This window comes from Rhinoderma darwinii, chromosome 11 (assembly GCF_050947455.1).
Source record: "Rhinoderma darwinii isolate aRhiDar2 chromosome 11, aRhiDar2.hap1, whole genome shotgun sequence".
Taxonomy (NCBI): domain Eukaryota; kingdom Metazoa; phylum Chordata; class Amphibia; order Anura; family Rhinodermatidae; genus Rhinoderma; species Rhinoderma darwinii.
In genome coordinates this window covers 88,527,667-88,550,369 of record NC_134697.1, presented here as the reverse complement: position 1 = coordinate 88,550,369, position 22,703 = coordinate 88,527,667, and the positions used below count along the sequence as shown (strand labels likewise).

Here is a 22,703-nt window from a genome sequence, read left to right as displayed (position 1 = left end):
TGGATGACAGGACATTAAAAAAGGAAAGCTGGGTGAGAGGAAATTATATATAGGAAAGCTGGGTGACATGACATTATATATATATATAGGAAAGCTGGGTGATAGGACATTATATATAGGAAAGCTGGGTGACAGGACATTATATATAGGAAAGCTGTATATAATGTCCTGTCACCCAGCTTTCCTATATATAATGTCCTGTCACCCAGCTTTCCTATATATAATGTCCTGTCACCCAGCTTTTCTATATGTAATGTCATATCACCCAGCTTCGCTATATATAATAATGTCCTGTCCCCCAGCTTTTCTTTATATAATGTTCTGTCACCCAGCTTTCCTATATATAATGTCTTGTCACCTAGCTTTCTTATATATAATGTCCTGTCACCCAGCTTTCCTGTATATAATGTGCTGTCACCCAGCTTTCCTATATATAATGTAATGTTACCCAGCTTTCCAATATATAATGTCTTGTCAACCAGCTTTCCTATATACAATGTAATTTAACCCAGCTTTCCTATATACAATGTCCTGTCAAGTAGCTTTCCTATATATAATGTCCTGTCACCCAGCTTTCCTATATGTAATGTCCTGTCACCCAGCTTTCCTATATGTAATATCCTGTCACCCAGCTTTCCAATACATAATGTCCTGTCACCCAGCTTTCCTATATATAATGTCCTGTCACCCAGCTTTCCAATATATAATGCCATGTCACCCAGCTTTCCAATATATAATGTCTTGTCACCCAGCTTTCGTATATATAATGTCCTGGGTGACATGGCATTATATATTGGAAAGCTGGGTGACAGGACATTATATATAGGAAAGCTGGGTGACAGGACATTATATATAGGAAAGCTGGGTGACAGGACATTATATATAGGAAAGCTGGGTGACAGGACATTATATATAGGAAAGCTGGGTGACAAGACATTACATATAGGAAAGCTGGGTGACAGCACATTATATATAGGAAAGCTGGGGGACAGGACATTATATATAGGAAAGCTGGGTGACAGGATATTATATATAAGAAAACTGGGTGACCAGACATTATATATAGGAAAGCTGGGTGACAGGACATTATATATAGGAAGGCTGGGTGACATGGCATTATTTATAGGAAAGCTGGGTGACAGGATATTATATATAAGAAAACTGGGTGACCGGACATTATATATAGGAAAGCTGGGTGACAGGACAGTACATATAGGAAAGCTGGGTGACAGGACATTACATATAGGAAAGCTGGGTGACAGGACATTATATATAGGAAAGCTGGGTGACAGGACATATATTGGAAAGCTGGGTGACATGGCATTATATTGGAAAGCTGGGTGACAGGACATTATATATAGGAAAGCTGGGTGACAGGACATTATATAAAGCTATATTATATACTGCTTCCGATGATGTGTGTACTATTGTGACATCACTGCTGTATACTGTTCCCTGTGATGTGTGTCCTATTGTGACATCACGGAATCTGTAGGAGTATTGAGCGATGTTACAGTGGAGGGGATTAGTCTGGATATATAGAGGAGAAGAGCTATATCTCCAGGCCATCATGCTGTTGCGATTACTTCTCATTGTGAATGTGCTTTTAGCGTCTGTGGAAGGCGCTCCTATCAATTTCCGCAAATATGGATCATTTGCGAAGAATCGGATAAGTAGAGGTAAGTGCGTCACCAGATATACAGTGAATAAGGGGTTAATGCTGTGCGGACAAGTCACTAATCTGATAGGGCTCATCCACGTGGTCAGTCCAGTAACATATAGATCAGACCTGGACGCCTAAGGCTGGACTCATACACAGCAGTTACTTGTGTTTTATACGGCACTTTTTTGTGCCCACAATTTTTGACAAATGTTACGTTAAAGTCTATAATAAAATATAAGAACGTACATAGAATTTTGCTATTCGCTGTTTTTTTTCCGCTTATAGGGTGAGTGGCATTTTTTTCAAATCACAGCATGCTCAAGGTAATGCGTTTGTTTCTGCCGATTATCAACACTTAAAAAACGCCAGAATTTTTATTTTTTAAATGGTCACAAAAAAACTCAAACAAAAACACATTTAAACTTACTTTTAAAAATGCTGGAAATGGATTGGATGGATGGATTGGATGGATTGGATGTATGGATGGATTGGATGGATGGATTGGATGGATTGGATGGATGGATGGATTGGATGGATTGGATGGATGGATGGATGGATGGATGGATGGATGGATTTGGATGGATGGATGGATGGATTGGATGGATTGGATGGATGGATGGATTGGATGGATGGATGGATGGATGGATGGATGGATGGATGGATGGATGGATTGGATGGATGGATTGGATGGATGGATTTGGATGGATGGATGGATTGGATGGATGGATTGGATGGATGGATGGATGGATGGATGGATTGGATGGATGGATGGATGGATGGATGGATGGATGGATGGATAGATATCCAGTTTAGATCCCATATAACCAGTCACTCCTGACAATCTTGGGGACATTCATCTTTATTCCAAACTTGTATTACATGAATAATAATAATAATAATAATAATAATAATAATAATAATAATAATAATAATAATGGAGTTTATCTGAACACTTATATGGTTTCTCCTTCTTTTTCAGTACATACTACTACTCCTATTACTACTACTACTCCTATTACTACTCGTACTGAGACTCCACAATACTTTTGGAATAAGTTCATTGTGGTTGCTGCGTTTTCTGCCATCAACTTCCTCCTTGTAACTTTTTATGGCGTCGCCTGTTACATCAGATATAAGTGAGTATTGTAGATAATGATTTCATGTCCGGCCTTTTACCTCCGACTTTCACGCACAGCCGCTGATTATTCAGTTCCGTCCATAGGACGGTGCAACCAGGGGCGTAACTAGGAAAGACTGGGCCCCATAGCAAACTTTTAACTGGGCCTCCCTCCCCTGGGTATCACACAACCCCCCCTTGTACATAGTGCCTCCCTACAGCCCTCCCCTGTAGATAACATCATACAGCCCTCCCCTGTAGATAACGCCATACAGCCCTCCCCCTGTAGATAACACCATACAGCCCTCCCCCTGTAGATAACGCCATACAGCCCTCCTCTGTAGATAAAGCCATACAGCCCTCCCCCTCTAGATAACACCATACAGCCCCCCTGTAGATAACACCATACAGCCCTCTCCCTGTAGATAACGTCATACAGCCCCCCTGTAGATAATGCCATACAGCCCCCCCTTGTAGATAACGCCATACAGCCCCCTTGTAGATAACGTCATACAGCCCCCCTGTAGATGACATCATACAGCCCTCCCCTGTAGATAATGCCATACAGCCCCTCCCCTGTAAATAACGCCATACAGCCCTCCCCTGTAGATAACATCATACAGCCCTCCCCTGTAGATAATGCCATACAGCCCCTCCCCTGTAAATAACGCCATACAGCCCTCCCCTGTAGATAACGCCATACAGCCCTCCCCATGTAGATAACGTCATATAGCCCCAAACACCCTCCTTGAGTTAACGCCATACAGCCCTAAATCCCCCCTGTAGGTAAAGCCATGCAGCCCCCAACCCCACACAAAAAAAAAACGGCCTATAGTTTGTCCTACAAAAGACATGCATCCCCTATTCACAAGATAGGGGATACATGTGTGATCGCTGGCAGCGATAAGTAGACCGGGGGACCGAAAGTCCCCCAAATTTCTTCCATGACAAACCTCGGACTTCCGGGGTCTGCGCAGTTCTATAAAAATGAAAGAATCGCTGGTCACGCATGCGCACAAGCACGACCGGTGCACAATTCATTTCTACGGAGGTGCCGACAGACTCCGGAAGTCCGAGGTCTGTCATGGAGATCTTCGGGGGACTTTCGGTCCCCCGTTCTCCTTATCGCTGGGCGTCCCAGCGATCACACATGTATCCCCTATCCTGTGGATAGGGGATGAATGTCTTTTGTAAGAACAACCCCTTCAGTGGCGTCGTGCTGTAGCAGCCATAGCAGCTGCTAGCGGAGCCTCCGGCCATGGGAAGGGGGGCCCATGCCGGCTGCTACAGCGGTAGTTACGCCACTGGGTTCAACATTTCGGCAGAATAAAGTGACTTTCCAGCAGCTCAGAAAATATCATTGATTCTTCCGAAAGGTTGCACTTTATTGCTCCAAGACGTTCCTGTGATGCTGAGATGTATTTGTAGTTATGAATATTGGCGGGGGTGTAACTGTGTTCCCTTTCCAGGGTTCCCCCAGCACATGACTCCTCAGTGCCGTATTTATGGACTACACAGGAGTCTATATAGGAAATACTGCACCCCGCCCCCCCCCCCTCCGGGTATAACATGATCCAGTAAAAGGGGCACATTACACCTCTATGTACAGAATATAATGGGGGGCACATTACACCTCTATGTACAGAATATAATGGGGACACATTACACCTCTATGTACAGAATATAATGGGGACACATTACACCTCTATGTACAGAATAGAATGGGGGCACATTACACCTCTATGTACAGAATATAATGGGGAGACATTACACCACTATGTACAGAATATAATGGGGGCACGTTACACCTCTATGTACAGAATATAATGGGAGCACATTACACCTCTATGTACAGAATATAATGGGGGCACATTACACCTCTATGTATAGAATATAATGGGGACACATTACACCTCTATGTACAGAATATAATGGGGACACATTACACCTCTATGTACAGAATATAATGGGGGCACATTACACCACTATGTACAGAATATAATGGGGACACATTACACCTCTATGTACAGAATATAATGGGAGCACATTACACCTCTATGTACAGAATATAATGGGGACACATTACACCTCCATGTGCAGAATATAATGGGGAGACATTACACCTCTATGTACAGAATATAATGGGGGCACATTACACCTCTATGCACAGAATATAATGGGGACACATTACACCTCTATGTACAGAATATAATGGGGGCACATTACACCTCTATGTACAGAATATAATGAGGGCACGTTACACCTCTATGTACAGAATATAATGGGGAGACATTACACCTCTATGTACAGAATATAATGGGGACACATTACACCTCTATGTACAGAATATAATGGGGAGACATTACACCTCTATGTACAGAATATAATGGGGGCACGTTACACCTCTATGTACAGAATATAATGGGGACACATTACACCTCTATGTACAGAATATAATGGGACACATTACACCTCTATGTACAGAATATAATGGGGGCACATTACACCTCTATGTACAGAATATAATGGGGACACATTACACCTCTATGTACAGAATATAATGGGGAGACATTACACCTCTATGTACAGACTATAATGGGGGCACGTTACACCTCTATGTACAGAATATAATGGGGACACATTACACCTCTATGTATAGAATATAATGGGGACACATTACACCTCTATGTACAGAATATAATGGGGACACATTACACCTCTATGTATAGAATATAATGGGGACACATTACACCTCTATGTACAGAATATAATGGGGAGACATTACACCTCTATGTACAGAATATAATGAGGGCACGTTACACCTCTATGTACAGAATATAATGGGGACACATTACACCTCTATGTACAGAATATAATGGGGACACATTACACCTCTATGTACAGAATATAATGGGGGCACATTACACCTCTATGTACAGAATATAATGGGGAAACGTTACACCTCTAGGTACAGAATATAATGGAGACACATTACACCTCTATGTACAGAATATAATGGGGAGACATTACACCTCTATGTACAGAATATAATGGGGGCACATTACACCTCTATGTACAGAATATAATGGGGACACATTACACCTCTATGCACAGAATATAATGGGGGCACATTACACCTCTATGTACATACAGAATATAATGGGGGCACATTACACCTCTATGTACAGAATATAATGAGTGCACATTACACCTCTCTGTACAGAATATAATGGGACACGTTACACCTCTATGTACAGAATATAATGGGGACACATTACACCTCTATGTACAGAATATAATGGGGGTACATTACACCTCTATGTACAGAATATAATGGGGACACGTTACACCTCTATGTATAATATAATGGGGGCACATTACACCTCTATGTACAGAATATAATGAGGGCACGTTACACCTCTATGTACAGAATATAATGGGGACACATTACACCTCTATGTACAGAATATAATGGGGACACATTACACCTCTATGTACAGAATATAATGAGGGCACATTACACCTCTATGTACAGAATATAATGGGGACACATTACACCTCTATGTACAGAATATAATGGGGGCACATTACACCTCTATGTACAGAATATAATGGGGGCACATTACACCTCTATGTACAGAATATAATGGGGACACATTACACCTCTATGTACAGAATATAATGGGGACACATTACACCTCTATGTACAGAATATAATGGGGAGACATTACACCTCTATGTAAAGAATATAATGGGGAGACATTACACCTCTATGTACAGAATATAATGGGGGCACGTACTAATTCTCGCTCTAGATCAGGGTCCATATCCTCCCAAACCTCAGATGAACACACAGGGAACAGATGGAATGGAGAAATGGCGTCAAACAAACAAGATCCTATTTTTCCGAGGAGAAATAGAGAGAGGCAAGTCGCTAAGCGTAAGACCCCTTCTCCCTATCAAAGGAGTAAAAAGTCAAAAAACCTTGAGGTAATTAATCTATCTAAGCATACCCTCTCCGACACACAATGTTATATTTTGAACAAGGGACTAACGTTTTCTCCAAGTAATTCATTTGATTACTTCACAGCTTTAAAGGATCTTCATCTGTTTTCACGGAAGCTGATCCTAAGGAAACTGCACAGTAGGGGTGACCTCGATATGGGCTTGAATAGTGAAATGGAAAGAGAAACCCTGGCAGCTCTAGAGGAGCTTTTACATGAACAAATTTCCCCGCAACAAGGTGGGTTTCCATCCTCGGTACTTCCCAGATCAACAAGGTTTCCCCCCATGTCCCTTTGCCCACAGGTGGAAATTTTCACCAAACTAGTGATGGAGGATTTCCAACAGATCTCAATTAATAAACACTATGATAACCTGACGGCAAATCAAAGAATAGCACTTAAACAACTACAATCTTATAAAGATGTGGTGTATAAACCAGCGGACAAGGGGGGAAACATTGTGATCTGGCCAACCAACCTATATGAGAGGGAGGCTTTCCGTCAGTTGAGGGATAAACAAACATACGAGAAGCTCTCATACAGTCCCATAGGTACTTTTTCCTCAGAACTGGGTAAAATACTTGATATGGCACTGGAGAAAGGGATAATCCCCAAAAAAGTGTTTGACGGCCTTATGGTCCAATACCCTAAAATCCCCACTTTTTATCTGTTACCCAAAGTTCACAAAAATCCACTGGAACCACCGGGGAGACCTATAGTGTCGGGGATAGATGGGCTATGCGACCCGATATGTAGGTTTATTGACTTTTATCTTAAACCGCTAGTTGAAACATTGCCCTCTTATTTAAAAGACACAACGGATTTGCTTACAAGAATGGATGGGATTGTACTGGAATCAGATATGCTGCTGGTGACGGCGGATGTCGAGTCTTTATATACAAGCATTCGACATCGCGATGGGGTGACTGCGGTCCGCTTCTTCTTGGAGATGAGCAACTGGGACAGCCTGATGAGAGATCTGATTATTGAACTTTTGGAATATATACTTACCCATAATCTGTTCGTGTTTAAGGACACCTTCTATGTACAAAAGCAGGGCACTGCGATGGGTGCGGCATGCGCTCCGGCATATGCAAACCTGTTTCTCGGTTTTTGGGAGAGACAGGTTTTGCAGGATGGCGGCGCCCATGCCGCTGACCATGTGCAGTGCTGGCTGCGCTACATAGATGATGTATTTATCATCTGGCAGGGTAGCGAGCCATTGCTGAATGAATTTATGGAGGCATTGAATACGAATACATTCAACATCAAATTGACATTCACTTCTGATACACGTAGAGTGGATTTTTTGGATGTGACTATTGAGGCGGATGCAGAGGGAGCATTACAGACTGATGTCTTTAGAAAAGAGACGTCGGTTAACTCCCTGCTGCATGCCACCTCAGCACATCCACACTCCACCACCAGAGCTGTCCCAGTTGGTCAATTTCTTAGAATGAAGCGGATCTGCTCCTCTGAGCAAAAATTTGAGGAGCAATCACAGGACCTCAAAGAGAGATTTCTAGCTCGGGGCTATAGCCAAAGATGTATTAAACAGGGATATAGTCGTGCCAAAAACACAGAACGCAAGAACCTGTTACATCTTACAGGTGCAAAAAAGAAGGATCAGAGGGATAACAAAATTAGATTTATCTCCACTTTTAACAACCAGTGGCAAACAATGCGATCAGTTCTGGAGAAACATTGGCCGATTTTACACACTGAACCTGTATTCTCTAAGGCTCTACCAACTTACCCCCAAATGACGGCGAGGAGAAACAAAAATCTGAGAGACATACTGGTGAAGAGCCACTATGTGCCACTGCAATCCAACCCATTTTCTACACGAGGCCCAATTCAGGGATGTTATCCCTGTGGGGACTGCGTAGCATGCGCAAATATAGTACGGACAACTTCCTTTAATTCCGTGAAAGATAAACGCCTGTTTAAAATTTTGCATTACATCTCATGCAATACGACCCATGTTATTTACTATGCAACATGCGGATGTCCCAAGGTATACATTGGGCTAACATCTAGACAACTCAGGGTCCGGGTCCGTGAGCATGTGAGGGATATCCTGGCTGCGAAGGATATTAGTGACGTTACACTATTGAAGACGATCCCGAGACATTTCAAATTATACCATGGATGTGACCCCAAAACCTTTCTGGCACGGGGCATAGACTTGGTACATTGTGGTGTGAGAGGGGGTAATGCTAATAAGATTCTAGCACAAAAGGAGTGCAGGTGGATCACCACCCTTGGAACCATGACCCCCTTGGGTCTGAATGAGAAACTGAGCTTCTCTGCCTTTTTATAGATCATAGAAAACAACCTAATACCCATATAAATAACGTTAGATCTGTCCATTGCTTATTCAATATTTTGAGGTGATTTTAATATATATATTTTTTGTGCATTTGTCCTACCTTTTTCTGTTATTGATTGTGTGTTCTTGTATCCTGGTCTAGACTTTGTTGAACTCTCCCACTGTGAGTTGTCCTTCTGGATGGTTGTGCTACTGGAAACATCTGAAAAACAAGATTGGATCAATAATGGGCGGACATAGAGATGAGAATTATGAACACTCTGTCCCTCTATTGATATATTGATATACAATTTAAATGTATAACCGATGATAGGCTATCTACTGTATGCTGCTTGTGTCGGAATATTATTGTAATAACTTTTCCCTTTTTTCATTTTTAATGATGGATAATGTATGTGCGTTCTTTTTGCGCATGTTGTACACCTTTGTTTGCTGTACTGTAGATGGTACAATGTTTAGTATCACCTTTTATGTCCTTCACTTATTGTGGTTCATGACCAAACTGGTCATATTTCACTTTATTTTGTAAATTATTCAATATTCTTATTGATTTCGTCACTTATCTATTCTCTCACGTCCCAGTGAAAATTTTGGTACGATTGACTACTAATACAACTAACAGGAGTACGTAACAGCTTTATTGTAATAGATCTTTTCTGACTTTTTTGTATGGTATAAATTATATCACTATTCATTATTTATCACTTTTTCACTATTAATGGAATAGTTTCATGTACATGTTATTATTTCCTCATATTTTTGCACTATTTTCATCACTATATATCTATAATCGTTGGCATTAGTGCCAATAAATGTTACCTTATTTGGGCACTTCTTCTTAGCACTTATTCTCACATACAGTTTATGGGGCATATACCGTTTATATTCTTACAGTGATACAGCAGTAGACAGTAGCAGATAGAGAGATATATACACCTATTGGATACTCACGATACTCTGGGGGAGCGCGTGCTGTAGGGTTGTCGGATCTGTCCCTCTCTCTCCTCTCGTCTCTACGCCGTCTGCGCGCTGTTGTTGTCCCCATGGAGACTAGTCTCCGGGGACACGCGTGCGCGTTAGCGGTGTGACGACAGGCGACTGAGGTAACATGATCTTTGACTTTACCCTGCGCATGCGCCGTTGACCAAGGAGGAGTGAGTATACACGGAACGTTCGAGTCAGCATAATGAGGGACAATATATAAGGTGCACAGGATATAGTTGAGATTATACCCCCTGAGGAAGCTAGAATAGCGAAACGCGCGTTGGGGTGTTATTTATCCTTTTTTGTTACGGGGATCACGTGGATCGCAGGCGCAACATTGCTGATATGGGTAAGTTTCTGACTTAGGGGCTCTCTCTGGTACTTGCCGGACGGGCCCTTTTTGTTCACCATTGGATACATACACGGTATATTCCCCATGTGATACTTGATATGGGGGGTCCCCCTTCTTTTTGTTGGGAAAACCTTTCTAAAAGTTACTAAGGGGGATTTTCATGATATATGGGAACATGTCCAGTGCTTTTGCTGTAACGAGCTAGTCAGTAGACTGTGTGTAACGTACATCTGTGCAATATACGCACTGATCACCTGATCTTCCATTCATTTTTAGTGTCCACTACATACATATTCCTGTGGATGGGTGGAATATATATCTTGTCATGTTTTTGACTAGGTGCTTATATGCATTTTTTCCCTGCGATTTGGTCATCTTGCGACGTGATCCAGCTATTACATGTCGTCTTTTAGATACCTCGTTGTGTTTTTATCATTATATATGTTATATTTGATATGTTTATGTATTTATATGCAATAAAAATTGTCTTTTTTATTACATGTAGCCTTGTGACTCGTGTTTCTCATTGTTTTTGAAAGAATATAATGGGGAGACATTACACCTCTATGTACAGAATATAATGGGGGCACATTACACCTCTATGTACAGAATATAATGGGGGCACATTACACCTCTATGTACAGAATATAATGGGGACACATTACACCTCTATGTACAGAATATAATGGGAGCACGTTACACCTCTATGTACAGAATATAATGGGGGCACATTACACCTCTATGTACAGAATATAATGGGGGCACATTACACCTCTATGTACAGAATATAATGGGGGCACATTACACCTCTATGTACAGAATATAATGGGGACACATTACACCTCTATGTACAGAATATAATGGGGGCACATTACACCTCTATGTACAGAATATAATGGGGGTACATTACACCTCTATGTACAGAATATAATGGGGACACATTACACCTCTATGTACAGAATATAATGGGAGCACGTTACACCTCTATGTACAGAATATAATGGGGGCACATTACACCTCTATGTACAGAATATAATGGGGGCACATTACACCTCTATGTACAGAATATAATGGGGGCACATTACACCTCTATGTACAGAATATAATGGGGGCACATTACACCTCTATGTACAGAATATAATGGGGACACATTACACCTCTATGTACAGAATATAATGGGGAGATATTACACCTCTATGTACAGAATATAATGGGGGCACGTTACACCTCTATGTACAGAATATAATGGGGACACATTACACCTCTATGTACAGAATATAATGGGGGTACATTACACCTCTATGTACAGAATATAATGGGGACACATTACACCTCTATGTACAGAATATAATGGGAGCACGTTACACCTCTATGTACAGAATATAATGGGGACACATTACACCTCTATGTACAGAATATAATGGGGGCACATTACACCTCTATGTACAGAATATAATGGGGGTACATTACACCTCTATGTACAGAATATAATGGGGACACATTATATCTCTATGTACAGAATATAATGGGGAAACATTACACCTCTATGTATAATATAATGGGGACACATTACACCTCTATGTACAGAATATAATGGGGACACGTTACACCTCTATGTACAGAATATAATGGGGACACATTACACCTCTATGTACAGAATATAATGGGGGCACATTACACCACTATGTACAGAATATAATGGGGATACATTACACCTCTATGTACAGAATATAATGGGACACATTATATCTCTATGTACAAAATATAATGGGGGCACATTACACCTCTATGTATAATATAATGGGGACACATTACACCTCTATGTACAGAATAATATGGGGACACGTTACACCTCTATGTACAGAATATAATGGGGGCACGTTACACCTCTATGTACAGAATATAATGGGACACATTATACCTCTATGTACAGAATATAATGGGGACACGTTACACCTCTATGTACAGAATATAATGGGGAGACATTACACCTCCATGTACAGAATATAATGGGGACACGTTACACCTCTATGTACAGAATATAATGGGGACACGTTACACCTCTATGTATAATATAATGGGGGCACATTACACCTCTATGTACAGAATATAATGGGGACACGTTACACCTCTATGTACAGAATATAATGGGGACACATTACATCTCTATGTACAGAATATAATGGGAGCACGTTACACCTCTATGTACAGAATATAATGGGGGCACATTACACCTCTATGCACAGAATATAATGGGGGGCACATTACACCTCTATGTACAGAATATAATGGGGACACATTACACCTCTATGTACAGAATATAATGGGGACACGTTACACCTCTATGTACAGAATATAATGGGGACACATTACACCTCTATGTACAGAATATAATGGGGGCACATTACACCTCTATGTACAGAATATAATGGGGACACGTTACACCTCTATGTACAGAATATAATGGGGGCACATTACACCTCTATGTACAGAATATAATGGGGACTCATTACACCTCTATGTACAGAATATAATGGGGACACATTACACCTCTATGTACAGAATATAATGGGGAGACATTACACCTCTATGTACAGAATATAATGGGGGCACGTTACACCTCTATGTACAGAATATAATGGGGACACATTACACCTCTATGTACAGAATATAATGGGACACATTACACCTCTATGTACAGAATATAATAGGGAGACATTACACCTCTATGTACAGAATATAATGGGGGCACATTACACCTCTATGTACAGAATATAATGGGACACATTACACCTCTATGTACAGAATATAATGGGGGCACGTTACACCTCTATGTACAGAATATAATGGGGACACATTACACCTCTATGTACAGAATATAATGGGGAGACATTACACCTCAATGTACAGAATATAATGAGGGCACGTTACACCTCTATGTACAGAATATAATGGGGACACATTACACCTCTATGTACAGAATATAATGGGGGCACATTACACCACTATGTACAGAATATAATGGGGAGACATTACACCTCTATGTACAGAATATAATGGGGACACATTACACCTCTATGTACAGAATATAATGGGGGCACATTACACCACTATGTACAGAATATAATGGGGACACATTACACCTCTATGTACAGAATATAATGGGGGCACATTACACCACTATGTACAGAATATAATGGGGATACATTACACCTCTATGTACAGAATATAATGGGGACACATTACACCTCTATGTACAGAATATAATGGGGACACATTACACCTCTATGTACAGAATATAATGGGGACACATTACACCTCTATGTACAGAATATAATGGGGAGACATTACACCTCTATGTACAGAATATAATGGGGGCACGTTACACCTCTATGTACAGAATATAATGGGGACACATTACACCTCTATGTACAGAATATAATGGGGACACATTATATCTCTATGTACAGAATATAATGGGGAAACATTACACCTCTATGTATAATATAATGGGGACACATTACACCTCTATGTACAGAATATAATGGGGACACGTTACACCTCTATGTACAGAATATAATGGGGACACATTACACCGCTATGTACAGAATATAATGGGGGCACATTACACCACTATGTACAGAATATAATGGGGATACATTACACCTCTATGTACAGAATATAATGGGACACATTATATCTCTATGTACAGAATATAATGGGGGCACATTACACCTCTATGTATAATATAATGGGGACACATTACACCTCTATGTACAGAATAATATGGGGACACGTTACACCTCTATGTACAGAATATAATGGGGGCACGTTACACCTCTATGTACAGAATATAATGGGACACATTATACCTCTATGTACAGAATATAATGGGGACACGTTACACCTCTATGTACAGAATATAATGGGGAGACATTACACCTCCATGTACAGAATATAATGGGGACACGTTACACCTCTATGTACAGAATATAATGGGGACACGTTACACCTCTATGTACAGAATATAATGGGGACACATTACACCTCTATGTACAGAATATAATGGGGACACGTTACACCTCTATGTACAGAATATAATGGGGACACGTTACACCTCTATGTACAGAATATAATGGGGGCACAATACACCTCTATGTACAGAATATAATGGGGACACATTACACCTCTATGTACAGAATATAATGGGGACACATTACACCTCTATGTACAGAATATAAAGACTTGTCTATAGTCATAATGTCGTCATATCTCTAATCCACAATATTTCTTCCCTTATTACAAGACAATCGAAAACTAAATCCACAAGAGATGTTGAGACCCAATGTTCAATGGACGAAAATAGAGAGAGAAACGGCAAAAAAAACGGTAAATAGAGTTTATCAGATGTGACATATTAATATCTATCTACATAAAACAATTTATAGGAGGTTTATATCACGTGGACACTGGGAATATTCTGCTTTGTCTCTTTCATTATATGAAATGTATTTATAGAAAAACAATCTAATCTATGAGCACATTTTACTAAAGTCATCACAACTGTGCACTATATCTCGATGTATTTCCCAATGACTGCCTCTTAGGCTGGGTTCACACGACCTATTTTCAGACGTAAATGAGGCGTATTATGCCTCGATTTACGTCTGAAAATAGGGCTACAATACGTCGGCAAACATCTGCCCATTCATTTGAATGGGTTTGCCGACGTATTGTGCAGACGACCTGTAATTTACGAGTCGTCGTTTCACAGCTGTCAAACGACGACGCGTAAATTGACTGCCTCGGCAAAGAAGTGCAGGGCACTTCTTTGCAACGTAATTTCAGCTGTTCTTCATTGAACTCAATGAAGAGCAGCTCAAGATATACGAGCGTCACAGACGCCTCGTATATTACGAGGAGGAGCATTTACAGGTGAAACGAGGCAGCTGTTTTCTTTTGAAAACAGTCTGTCATTTCAGCCGTAAATGCCTGCTATCGTGTGAACATACCCTTATTGAAGAGGATGGAGTATTCCCGCTACTCCCATCATCCGGAGCCATTCTCTGTAACTATTGGCCTTCTTGTGGCATAACACGACATGAAATACAGTTATTCCCACATTCACCAAAGGTAATAAAGTGTAACTCCACCTTACAGTAAAATCCTCCACTTTATAGAATATTCACTACTACACTCAATATAACCACCGCTCCAGGATTGTAGATTTCATCGTCTTCTCTATATCACGGCCATGTTCATTATATAAATGTATATTGTGTCGGGTGATGATTCAGGAGCTTGGTTATGCAGGAGACTGGAGGGGTCAGTCATGTCCACAGAGGGTCTTGGAAGGATTTAGTGAGGAACCCGAGATGTAGAGGCAGCTGTGGGGGTTGTGATCTTTTATTCTTGGCATTTACTTTGTCTTTAGGGGATTTCAATTAATAAACTACAATAAACTTATAGAAGATTTTATTTTATAATTACTGATTTCAATGTTCTGTGTTACAGCAAAACACGAGGACAAAATAAATATTATAGACGAGGATGCCCCTCATAGGCTGGCTGAAAAAAGTGATGTCATTGAAGACTCTCAGATCTCCATGCCGGGATCCGATCATGTGACCAACAATATCAGCCCAGAAGATGTGGACACCTCTGATATTATAACCAATGATGCTCCTCCCGGGCTGGCTGAAAAAAGTGATGTCATTGAAGACAATAAGATCTCTATGTCTGAAACCAATGATGTGACCATGAATACCAGCCCAGAGGACGTGGAGACCTCTGATATCATGACCGATAATGTTCCTCAAGGATTGGCTGAAAAAAGCGACACCACTGAGGACACTCAGATCTCCATGCCTGGATCCAATCACGTGACCATGAATATCAGCCCAGATCATGTGGACACCTCCTCTGACAGTAAGTTCTTACAGCTTTTATTCTTAAATTTAGCCCAATAATATTAATAATAATTTGTATTTCTATAGCGCCAACATATTATGCAGCATTTTATAAATCAGATGGTTCATGTACAGACAAAATAAGTTCATGTACAGTCAAAATCAGACATAACATAGAGACAAACTAATTAACAAATCAAACTATAGGGGTGAATCTGCTCGCAAGAGCTTGTACACAATCTGAGGAAATACGGGTGACACAAAATGTTAAAAGTGCTTATTTTGTACAGTAGTCCAGACGACTTTTATACTAAACAGGGTAGAACACAGGGTGGCAGACAGAGATGAGGGAGGAGGTGGTACACAGGGTGGCAGACAGAGATGGGGGAGGAGGTAGTACACAGGGTGGTAGACAGAGATGAGGGAGGAGGTAGTACACAGGGTGGTAGACAGAGATGAGGGAGGCGGTAGTACACAGGGTGGCAGACAGAGATGAGGGAGGAGGTAGTACACAGGGTGGCAGACAGAGATGGGGGAGGAGGTAGTACACAGGGTGGTAGACAGAGATGAGGGAGGAGGTAGTACACAGGGTGGTAGACAGAGATGAAGGAGGAGGTAGTACACAGGGTGGTAGACAGAGATGAGGGAGGAGGTAGTACACAGGGTGGTAGACAGATATGAGGGAGGTGGTAGTACACAGGGTGGTAGAAAGAGATGAGGGAGATGTATGGAGGTGCAGCCCTGGGGAGCGCTTTGTAAATGAGAGTAATAAGATTATATTGAATTCTTAAGTAAATGGGCAACTAATGTAGTGACTGGCACAGGGTAGGGGCATTGGTGTAGTGGTCCATTATAGTGACTGGCACAGGGTAGAGGCATTAGTGCAGTGGTCCATTATAGTGACCAGCACAGGTTAGAGGCATTGGTGTAGTGGTCCATTATAATGACTTGCACAGGGTAGAGGCATTGGTGTAGCAGTCCAGAGCAGTGACTGGCACAGAACAGAGGCATTGGTGTAGCGGTCCAGAGCAGTGACTGGCACAGGGTAGAAGCATTGGTGTAGTGGTCCAGAGCAGTGACTGGCACAGAGTAGAGGCATTGATGTAGTGGTCCATTATAGTGACTGGCACAGGGTAGAGGCATTGGTGTAGCAGTCCAGAGCAGTGACTGGCACAGAGCAGAGGCATTGGTGTAGCAGTCCAGAGCAGTGACTGGCACAGGGTAGAAGCATTGGTGTAGTGGCCCAGGGCAGTGACTGGCACAGAGTAGAGGCATTGGTGTAGTGGTCCATTATAGTGACTGGCACAGGGTAGAGGCATTGGTGTAGTGGTCCATTATAGTTACTGGCACAGGGTAGAGGCATTGGTCTCCAGGGCAGTGACTGGGACAGAGTAGAGGCATTGGTGTAGCGCTCCATTATAGTGACTAGCACAGGTTAGAAGCATTGGTCTCCAGGGCAGTGACTGGGACAGAGTAGAGGCATTGGTGTAGCGGTCCAGAGCAGTGACTGGCACAGGGTAGAGGCATTGGTGTAGTGGTTGGTCAGGAAGATGAGCCTGGGGGCTGCATTTAGCATTGACTGTAGAGGGGAGAGTTTAGTGAGGGGAAAACTGACAAGTAATGAGATACAGGAGTCAAGGCGAGAAGGAATCGGAGGAACAATAAGGGCTCATTCAGACGAGTGTGTATCTCGTCCGTGTGACAGCTGTTAAAACAACGGCCGTCACACAGACTCATCTATTTTAATGGGGCCGTTTACACGACCGTTGTTTTATTGGAGCGTGTGAAATGTCCGTGAAAAAATAGGACGTGTCCTATTTTACTGCGTGTCATGCATTCCTACATAGACTCTAGTCTATTGGGGATCTGTGATAACGCATGCCGCATGGGTGGACCTCGGACCTGAAAAAACTGCAGTCTTTCACGTCCGAGGTTGGCTACGTTCATCTGAATGTAGCTTAAGAGTTTTAGCCGTTTCCACAGTAAGAAAAGGGCAGATGCTAAAGATGTTTTTTAGATGCAGAAGACATGACCATGCAAGTGTTTGAATATAAGGAGTAAAGGGAAGATCTGAGTCTAACATAACCCCAAGACAGTGGCTGCTGCCTAGGACCTTGTTAGCATCTTTCTTCTTTGTGCTCTTACGTTCATCCTTTAGGGTCTGTTTACATCTGCATCATGACTTCCATTTATACCGGAAGCCACGACGCAGCGCCTCTTGACTTACAATGGGGTCTGTCCGACAAGGTGTCTGATGCTTTCACTGAAAAAAAGAGTGGAGCCTCCAGTGCAGATATGAACATAGCGTTAGGTAGAGATAGCGGTCAGGACTGCAGGTCAGACTACATCTGTATCCTCCCTTAACTCTTCTCTTGGCTTTCGACATATTGCGAGACGAGTGGCGAGATATGACATAGGATCCCATGTTACAAATCCTGAGAAATTGGAGTCATAAACAGAATCAAAACAGCTGTCAAGGTGGAAACATCTGTATAATTCTATTCAGTGGAAGTTAATGGACAGGGGAGTGGCTGTGACAACCTCATATTCATTTTCATGAAAAGCCTTGAGCAGGTAAAAAAACCTGTAAGAGGTGACGATGACAGCAGCGCTCCGTATAATATAATCACCACGAGCCTTTATTTTCTCAGTAGTTCTGGAAATGTTTTAGGGTATGTTCACACGGCGGGGGTCCGTAACGGCTGAAATTACGGGGATGTTTCAGCCTGAAAACATCCCCGTAATTTCAGCCGTACCGGCATGTGCAGGCGCTTGAACGCCGCGTCAATTACGGCCGTAATTAGCGCTGCTATTCATTGGAGTCAATGAATAGCGGCTCCAATTACGGCCAAAGAAGTGACAGGTCACTTCTTCTACGCGGGCGTCAATTTACGCGCCGTCATTTGACAGCGGCGCGTAAATATACGCCTCGTGTGAACAGACAAACGTCTGCCCATTGCTTTCAATGGGCAGATGTTTGTCAGCGCTATTGAGGTGCTATTTTCAGACGTAATTCGGGGCAAAAACGCCCGAATTACGTCCGTAAATAGGCCGTGTGAACATACCCTTACAGTCATTTATTTCAGTGTATTATCTTCTTTATAGTCCTGACCAATCACATCTCATTACTCATATCCGCCAACATTTTATCCTTATTGGTGGGACATTATTAAGCCATGCCTCCATTCCGAGAAACAGACACAAAACTGCCCAATTTCGGATCAGATTTTTATAAGTCCCACCCCTTATGATGTCCGTTTTATGAGACTGTCCAGAAAAAAACAGAACTTATTACTGGTGAAAATGAATAAGTGTGAATCTTCTGATTGCCACCATAAAAAGTAACATCAGTTGTTCTAGTTTATATTGTGTGGATAAAAAAAACTGTCGACGCTCTGATGTTGGTGACAATATATTAGGGAATTGTTGCTTACGCCATTTCCTAATAGTTTCTACTCCACTGTCAAATATGTCCATTATATTAACAGGTAATCTTATAGACTGCATCTGTTTTACAGAAAACCAAGAGGACAAAGAACGTCTTCACCATCTTCCAAATGCTGATGAACATCTTGGCCAGAATAAGGAAGAAGCTGGATTTAATGTCTCTAAGAACTACACACCTACAGACACAGCCAGTTATTCCTCACCAAGGCAGCAATTACATGAACATCTTCTGGCATATTTCCAAAAAAGGAATGCCTCGGCTGAGTCACAGAGTTAAACCTTGAAAAAAAAGAGACAATTTCTCTGGCTGTAACTCGGCTGAGTCACGGCTCAAAACATCTCACAACATGGACAATTTCTCTGCCTGTGGCTCGGCTGAGTCACAGCGCTATACCTTGCAAGAAAAGATAAATGTCTCGGCCTGTGGCTGGGCTGAGTCACAGTGCCAACCTGGACAAGAGTGCCACCGATTTTTGGCAAATACCAACAGAACAACGATTGAAAAATTTAATACCCTTCATTCCCATTATACCAACAGAAGAGACTGCAGTTACAAACCATCTCAAGATGAAAGGAGAATTTTCAAGACTGGCATGTACATGACTGCTTCTGGTTACACCATGTCTCAGAATATTCCTAATTGTATACCAGCTTTATGGAAAAAAAATTGTAGTCATGATATTTCAATAAAAAGATTGAGACCTAAACAAAGCGTGTTATTTTATAAGTAGCACATTACTATAGTAACTGTAACCTGAAACTTATTGATATACCACACTCTGGACTATTAGGTATAGAAAAATGCTGCTGAAAGTCATAAAATCGAATATGAGGATAATTCAGCATAGAAATCTAGGGAGCGGATCAAAAAGCAGCTCTGGCATGATGAGTTTTGCTCAGTCACTCTCCTCGCTACTCCCTTAACCACGCAGGGTCAACCGTCACAGCGGTAGGCTCTTAAAATGACAAAAATGTATAAAAAAATTATAAAATCTAATCAATAATGTATATCTACCCCAAAATGGTTCTATTAAAAATATAGCTCATCCCGCAAAAAACAAGACCACATACGGCTTTATTGTCTCTCTGAATGCGGTGATGCAACAATGAAAAATTCTGCCATAAAAGGCTCGGTAATGAAAGGGGGTAAACCCTCCGGTAATGAAGTGGTTAAATATGTAAGCCAAAATAATAACAGAAGAAGGAAAATAAACATGGAAAACAGATCCAAAACAATAATTAAATACAGTGACTCACAGGTGATGTCTTCTCCGATTAGAGTTGTACACTTTCCTTTTCTAACTGGCCAAGACCACTATAACGACTTAAAGGGAATCCGGGAGCAGGGAGAGTTGGATTAACTTCTTAACGCTCCATGAAGAATATATTTATCATGGCATCAAACGTCACCGTGTCTTAGTGCATAGTGACAAAGCTATGATGACAGCTGTCACAGACAGCTGACCATCACCGCTAGACGCCCCGGGACCAATGAGAGTAGTCCCGGGTCGGCGATCGCTCTGATTGGTCAGTGAATTTTCACGGACCAACCAGAGCAATGACCTATTTAAAATTATGCGGTGGGAGAATGGGGGCTATAATCAGCTCTGTCAGAGACAGTAGAGGAGCACAGCTAGCCGCTGCGGGACAAGGGAGAGCAGTCCTGGTTCGGCGATTGCTCTGATTGGTCCGTGAATTTTCAAGGACCAATTAGAGCAATGTTGCTCCTGGATGTACTATTAGGTCATGATGAGTGCAACTTTTGCGCTCCATGACCTAATAGTACATTGACGGGAGGAATGGCCATTCCGGCCCAGCTCCCGGCACATACAGGAGCTGTGACAACCACTGTCTCGTACAGCAGTTGCCGCAACTCCTTCAGTAGTGACCGATCGCGGTGGTCCCCGCTGATTAACCCCTTAAAGCGGCGTTCATAGCCTGACAAAATCAGGACCCACTATGCTTGCTGTCAGCGAGTAGCTGACAGCTCTAATACAGTGTATTAGAATTGCGATCAGGGCCTCCTACCTTCAAGTTCCCTAATGGAACGGAACAAAATGCCGCTGCAGAGCGACAAACAGTGTTTATCTGCAGGACATTGTGGAACTTCTCTACAGAGTTAAAGGGTTTTCCAGCCAGTAAAAATTGATGGCCTATCCTCAGGAATGACCATCAATAGCTGTTGGGTCGGGGTCCGACTCCCGGGACCCCCGCTGATCAGCTATTTTGAAGAGGGTGCACTGCTCGTACGAGAGCTGCTTCCCCTTCATTTCTTCTTGCTCACTGTGAATCTTCGACACACTTCAATGGTCGGAAAGGCTGCAATACCTGTGAATCGCCGCTAAATGCGTCTCGAAGATTCAGGATCAATGCACACAATGCGTATTACATGCAGTTTTGCCACGCAGATTTGCGTGCGGCAAATCCGCAGCAAAATACAGTACCAGCAAAGTAAATGAGATTTCAAGAAAGATCATCTACACATTGCAGATTTTTTCTGCACGTAAATTGACCTGTGGTGCGTTATTTAAAATCCCCAGCATGTCAATTTATCTTGCGTTTCCGCCTGCGAATTGTATCTGTCTGGTTTTAAAGAAAAGCGCAGCAAAAAACACACCTATTTCAACATCAAAATGTAAAACAGCAACAAAACCGCACCTAAAAACGCATCAAAAACCGCACCATTAGATGCGGTTTTAGCTGCAGTATTCAGTGCGTATACCTGCAGTTTTGATGCGTATTTTCCGCATCAAATTACGCAACATAGCAAGTAGAAATGAAGTTGAAGAAGCTCGTACGAGCAGTGCATCCCCTTCAAAACAGTGATCGACAGGGGTCCCGGGAGTCGGACCCCAACCGATCAGCTATTGATGGCCTATCTTGAGGATAGGCGAT

At 41.9% G+C, this 22,703-nt stretch overlaps 1 protein-coding gene and 1 long non-coding RNA gene across 2 annotated transcripts; both read left to right on the top strand.

Moving 5' to 3' along the window:
* The first annotated feature begins 2,646 nt into the window (after nt 1–2,646).
* Nucleotides 2,647–10,806, top strand: LOC142663814 (uncharacterized). The gene is made up of 3 exons (XR_012851145.1): nt 2,647–2,799; nt 6,871–7,023; nt 9,259–10,806. It is a non-coding gene; the product is annotated as an uncharacterized LOC142663814 (long non-coding RNA).
* A 3,968-nt stretch (nt 10,807–14,774) lies between these two features.
* Nucleotides 14,775–20,458, top strand: LOC142663753 (uncharacterized). Its single transcript, XM_075842578.1, has 3 exons — nt 14,775–14,841; nt 15,967–16,380; nt 19,880–20,458. Exons 1-3 carry the CDS (start codon nt 14,805–14,807, stop codon nt 20,083–20,085), a joined length of 657 nt encoding a protein of 218 aa, XP_075698693.1. The 5' UTR covers nt 14,775–14,804; the 3' UTR covers nt 20,086–20,458.
* The last annotated feature ends 2,245 nt before the right edge of the window (nt 20,459–22,703 follow it).

Bases quoted from the DNA above. Each gene is read 5' to 3' on its own strand.
- LOC142663753 (XM_075842578.1), top strand. From the start codon at position 14,805: ATGGACGAAAATAGAGAGAGAAACGGCAAAAAAAACG. The intron at 14,842-15,966 runs GTAAATAGAGTT...TCTGTGTTACAG, and splicing joins GAGAAACGGCAAAAAAAACG to CAAAACACGAGGACAAAATA. The intron at 16,381-19,879 runs GTAAGTTCTTAC...TCTGTTTTACAG, and splicing joins TGTGGACACCTCCTCTGACA to AAAACCAAGAGGACAAAGAA.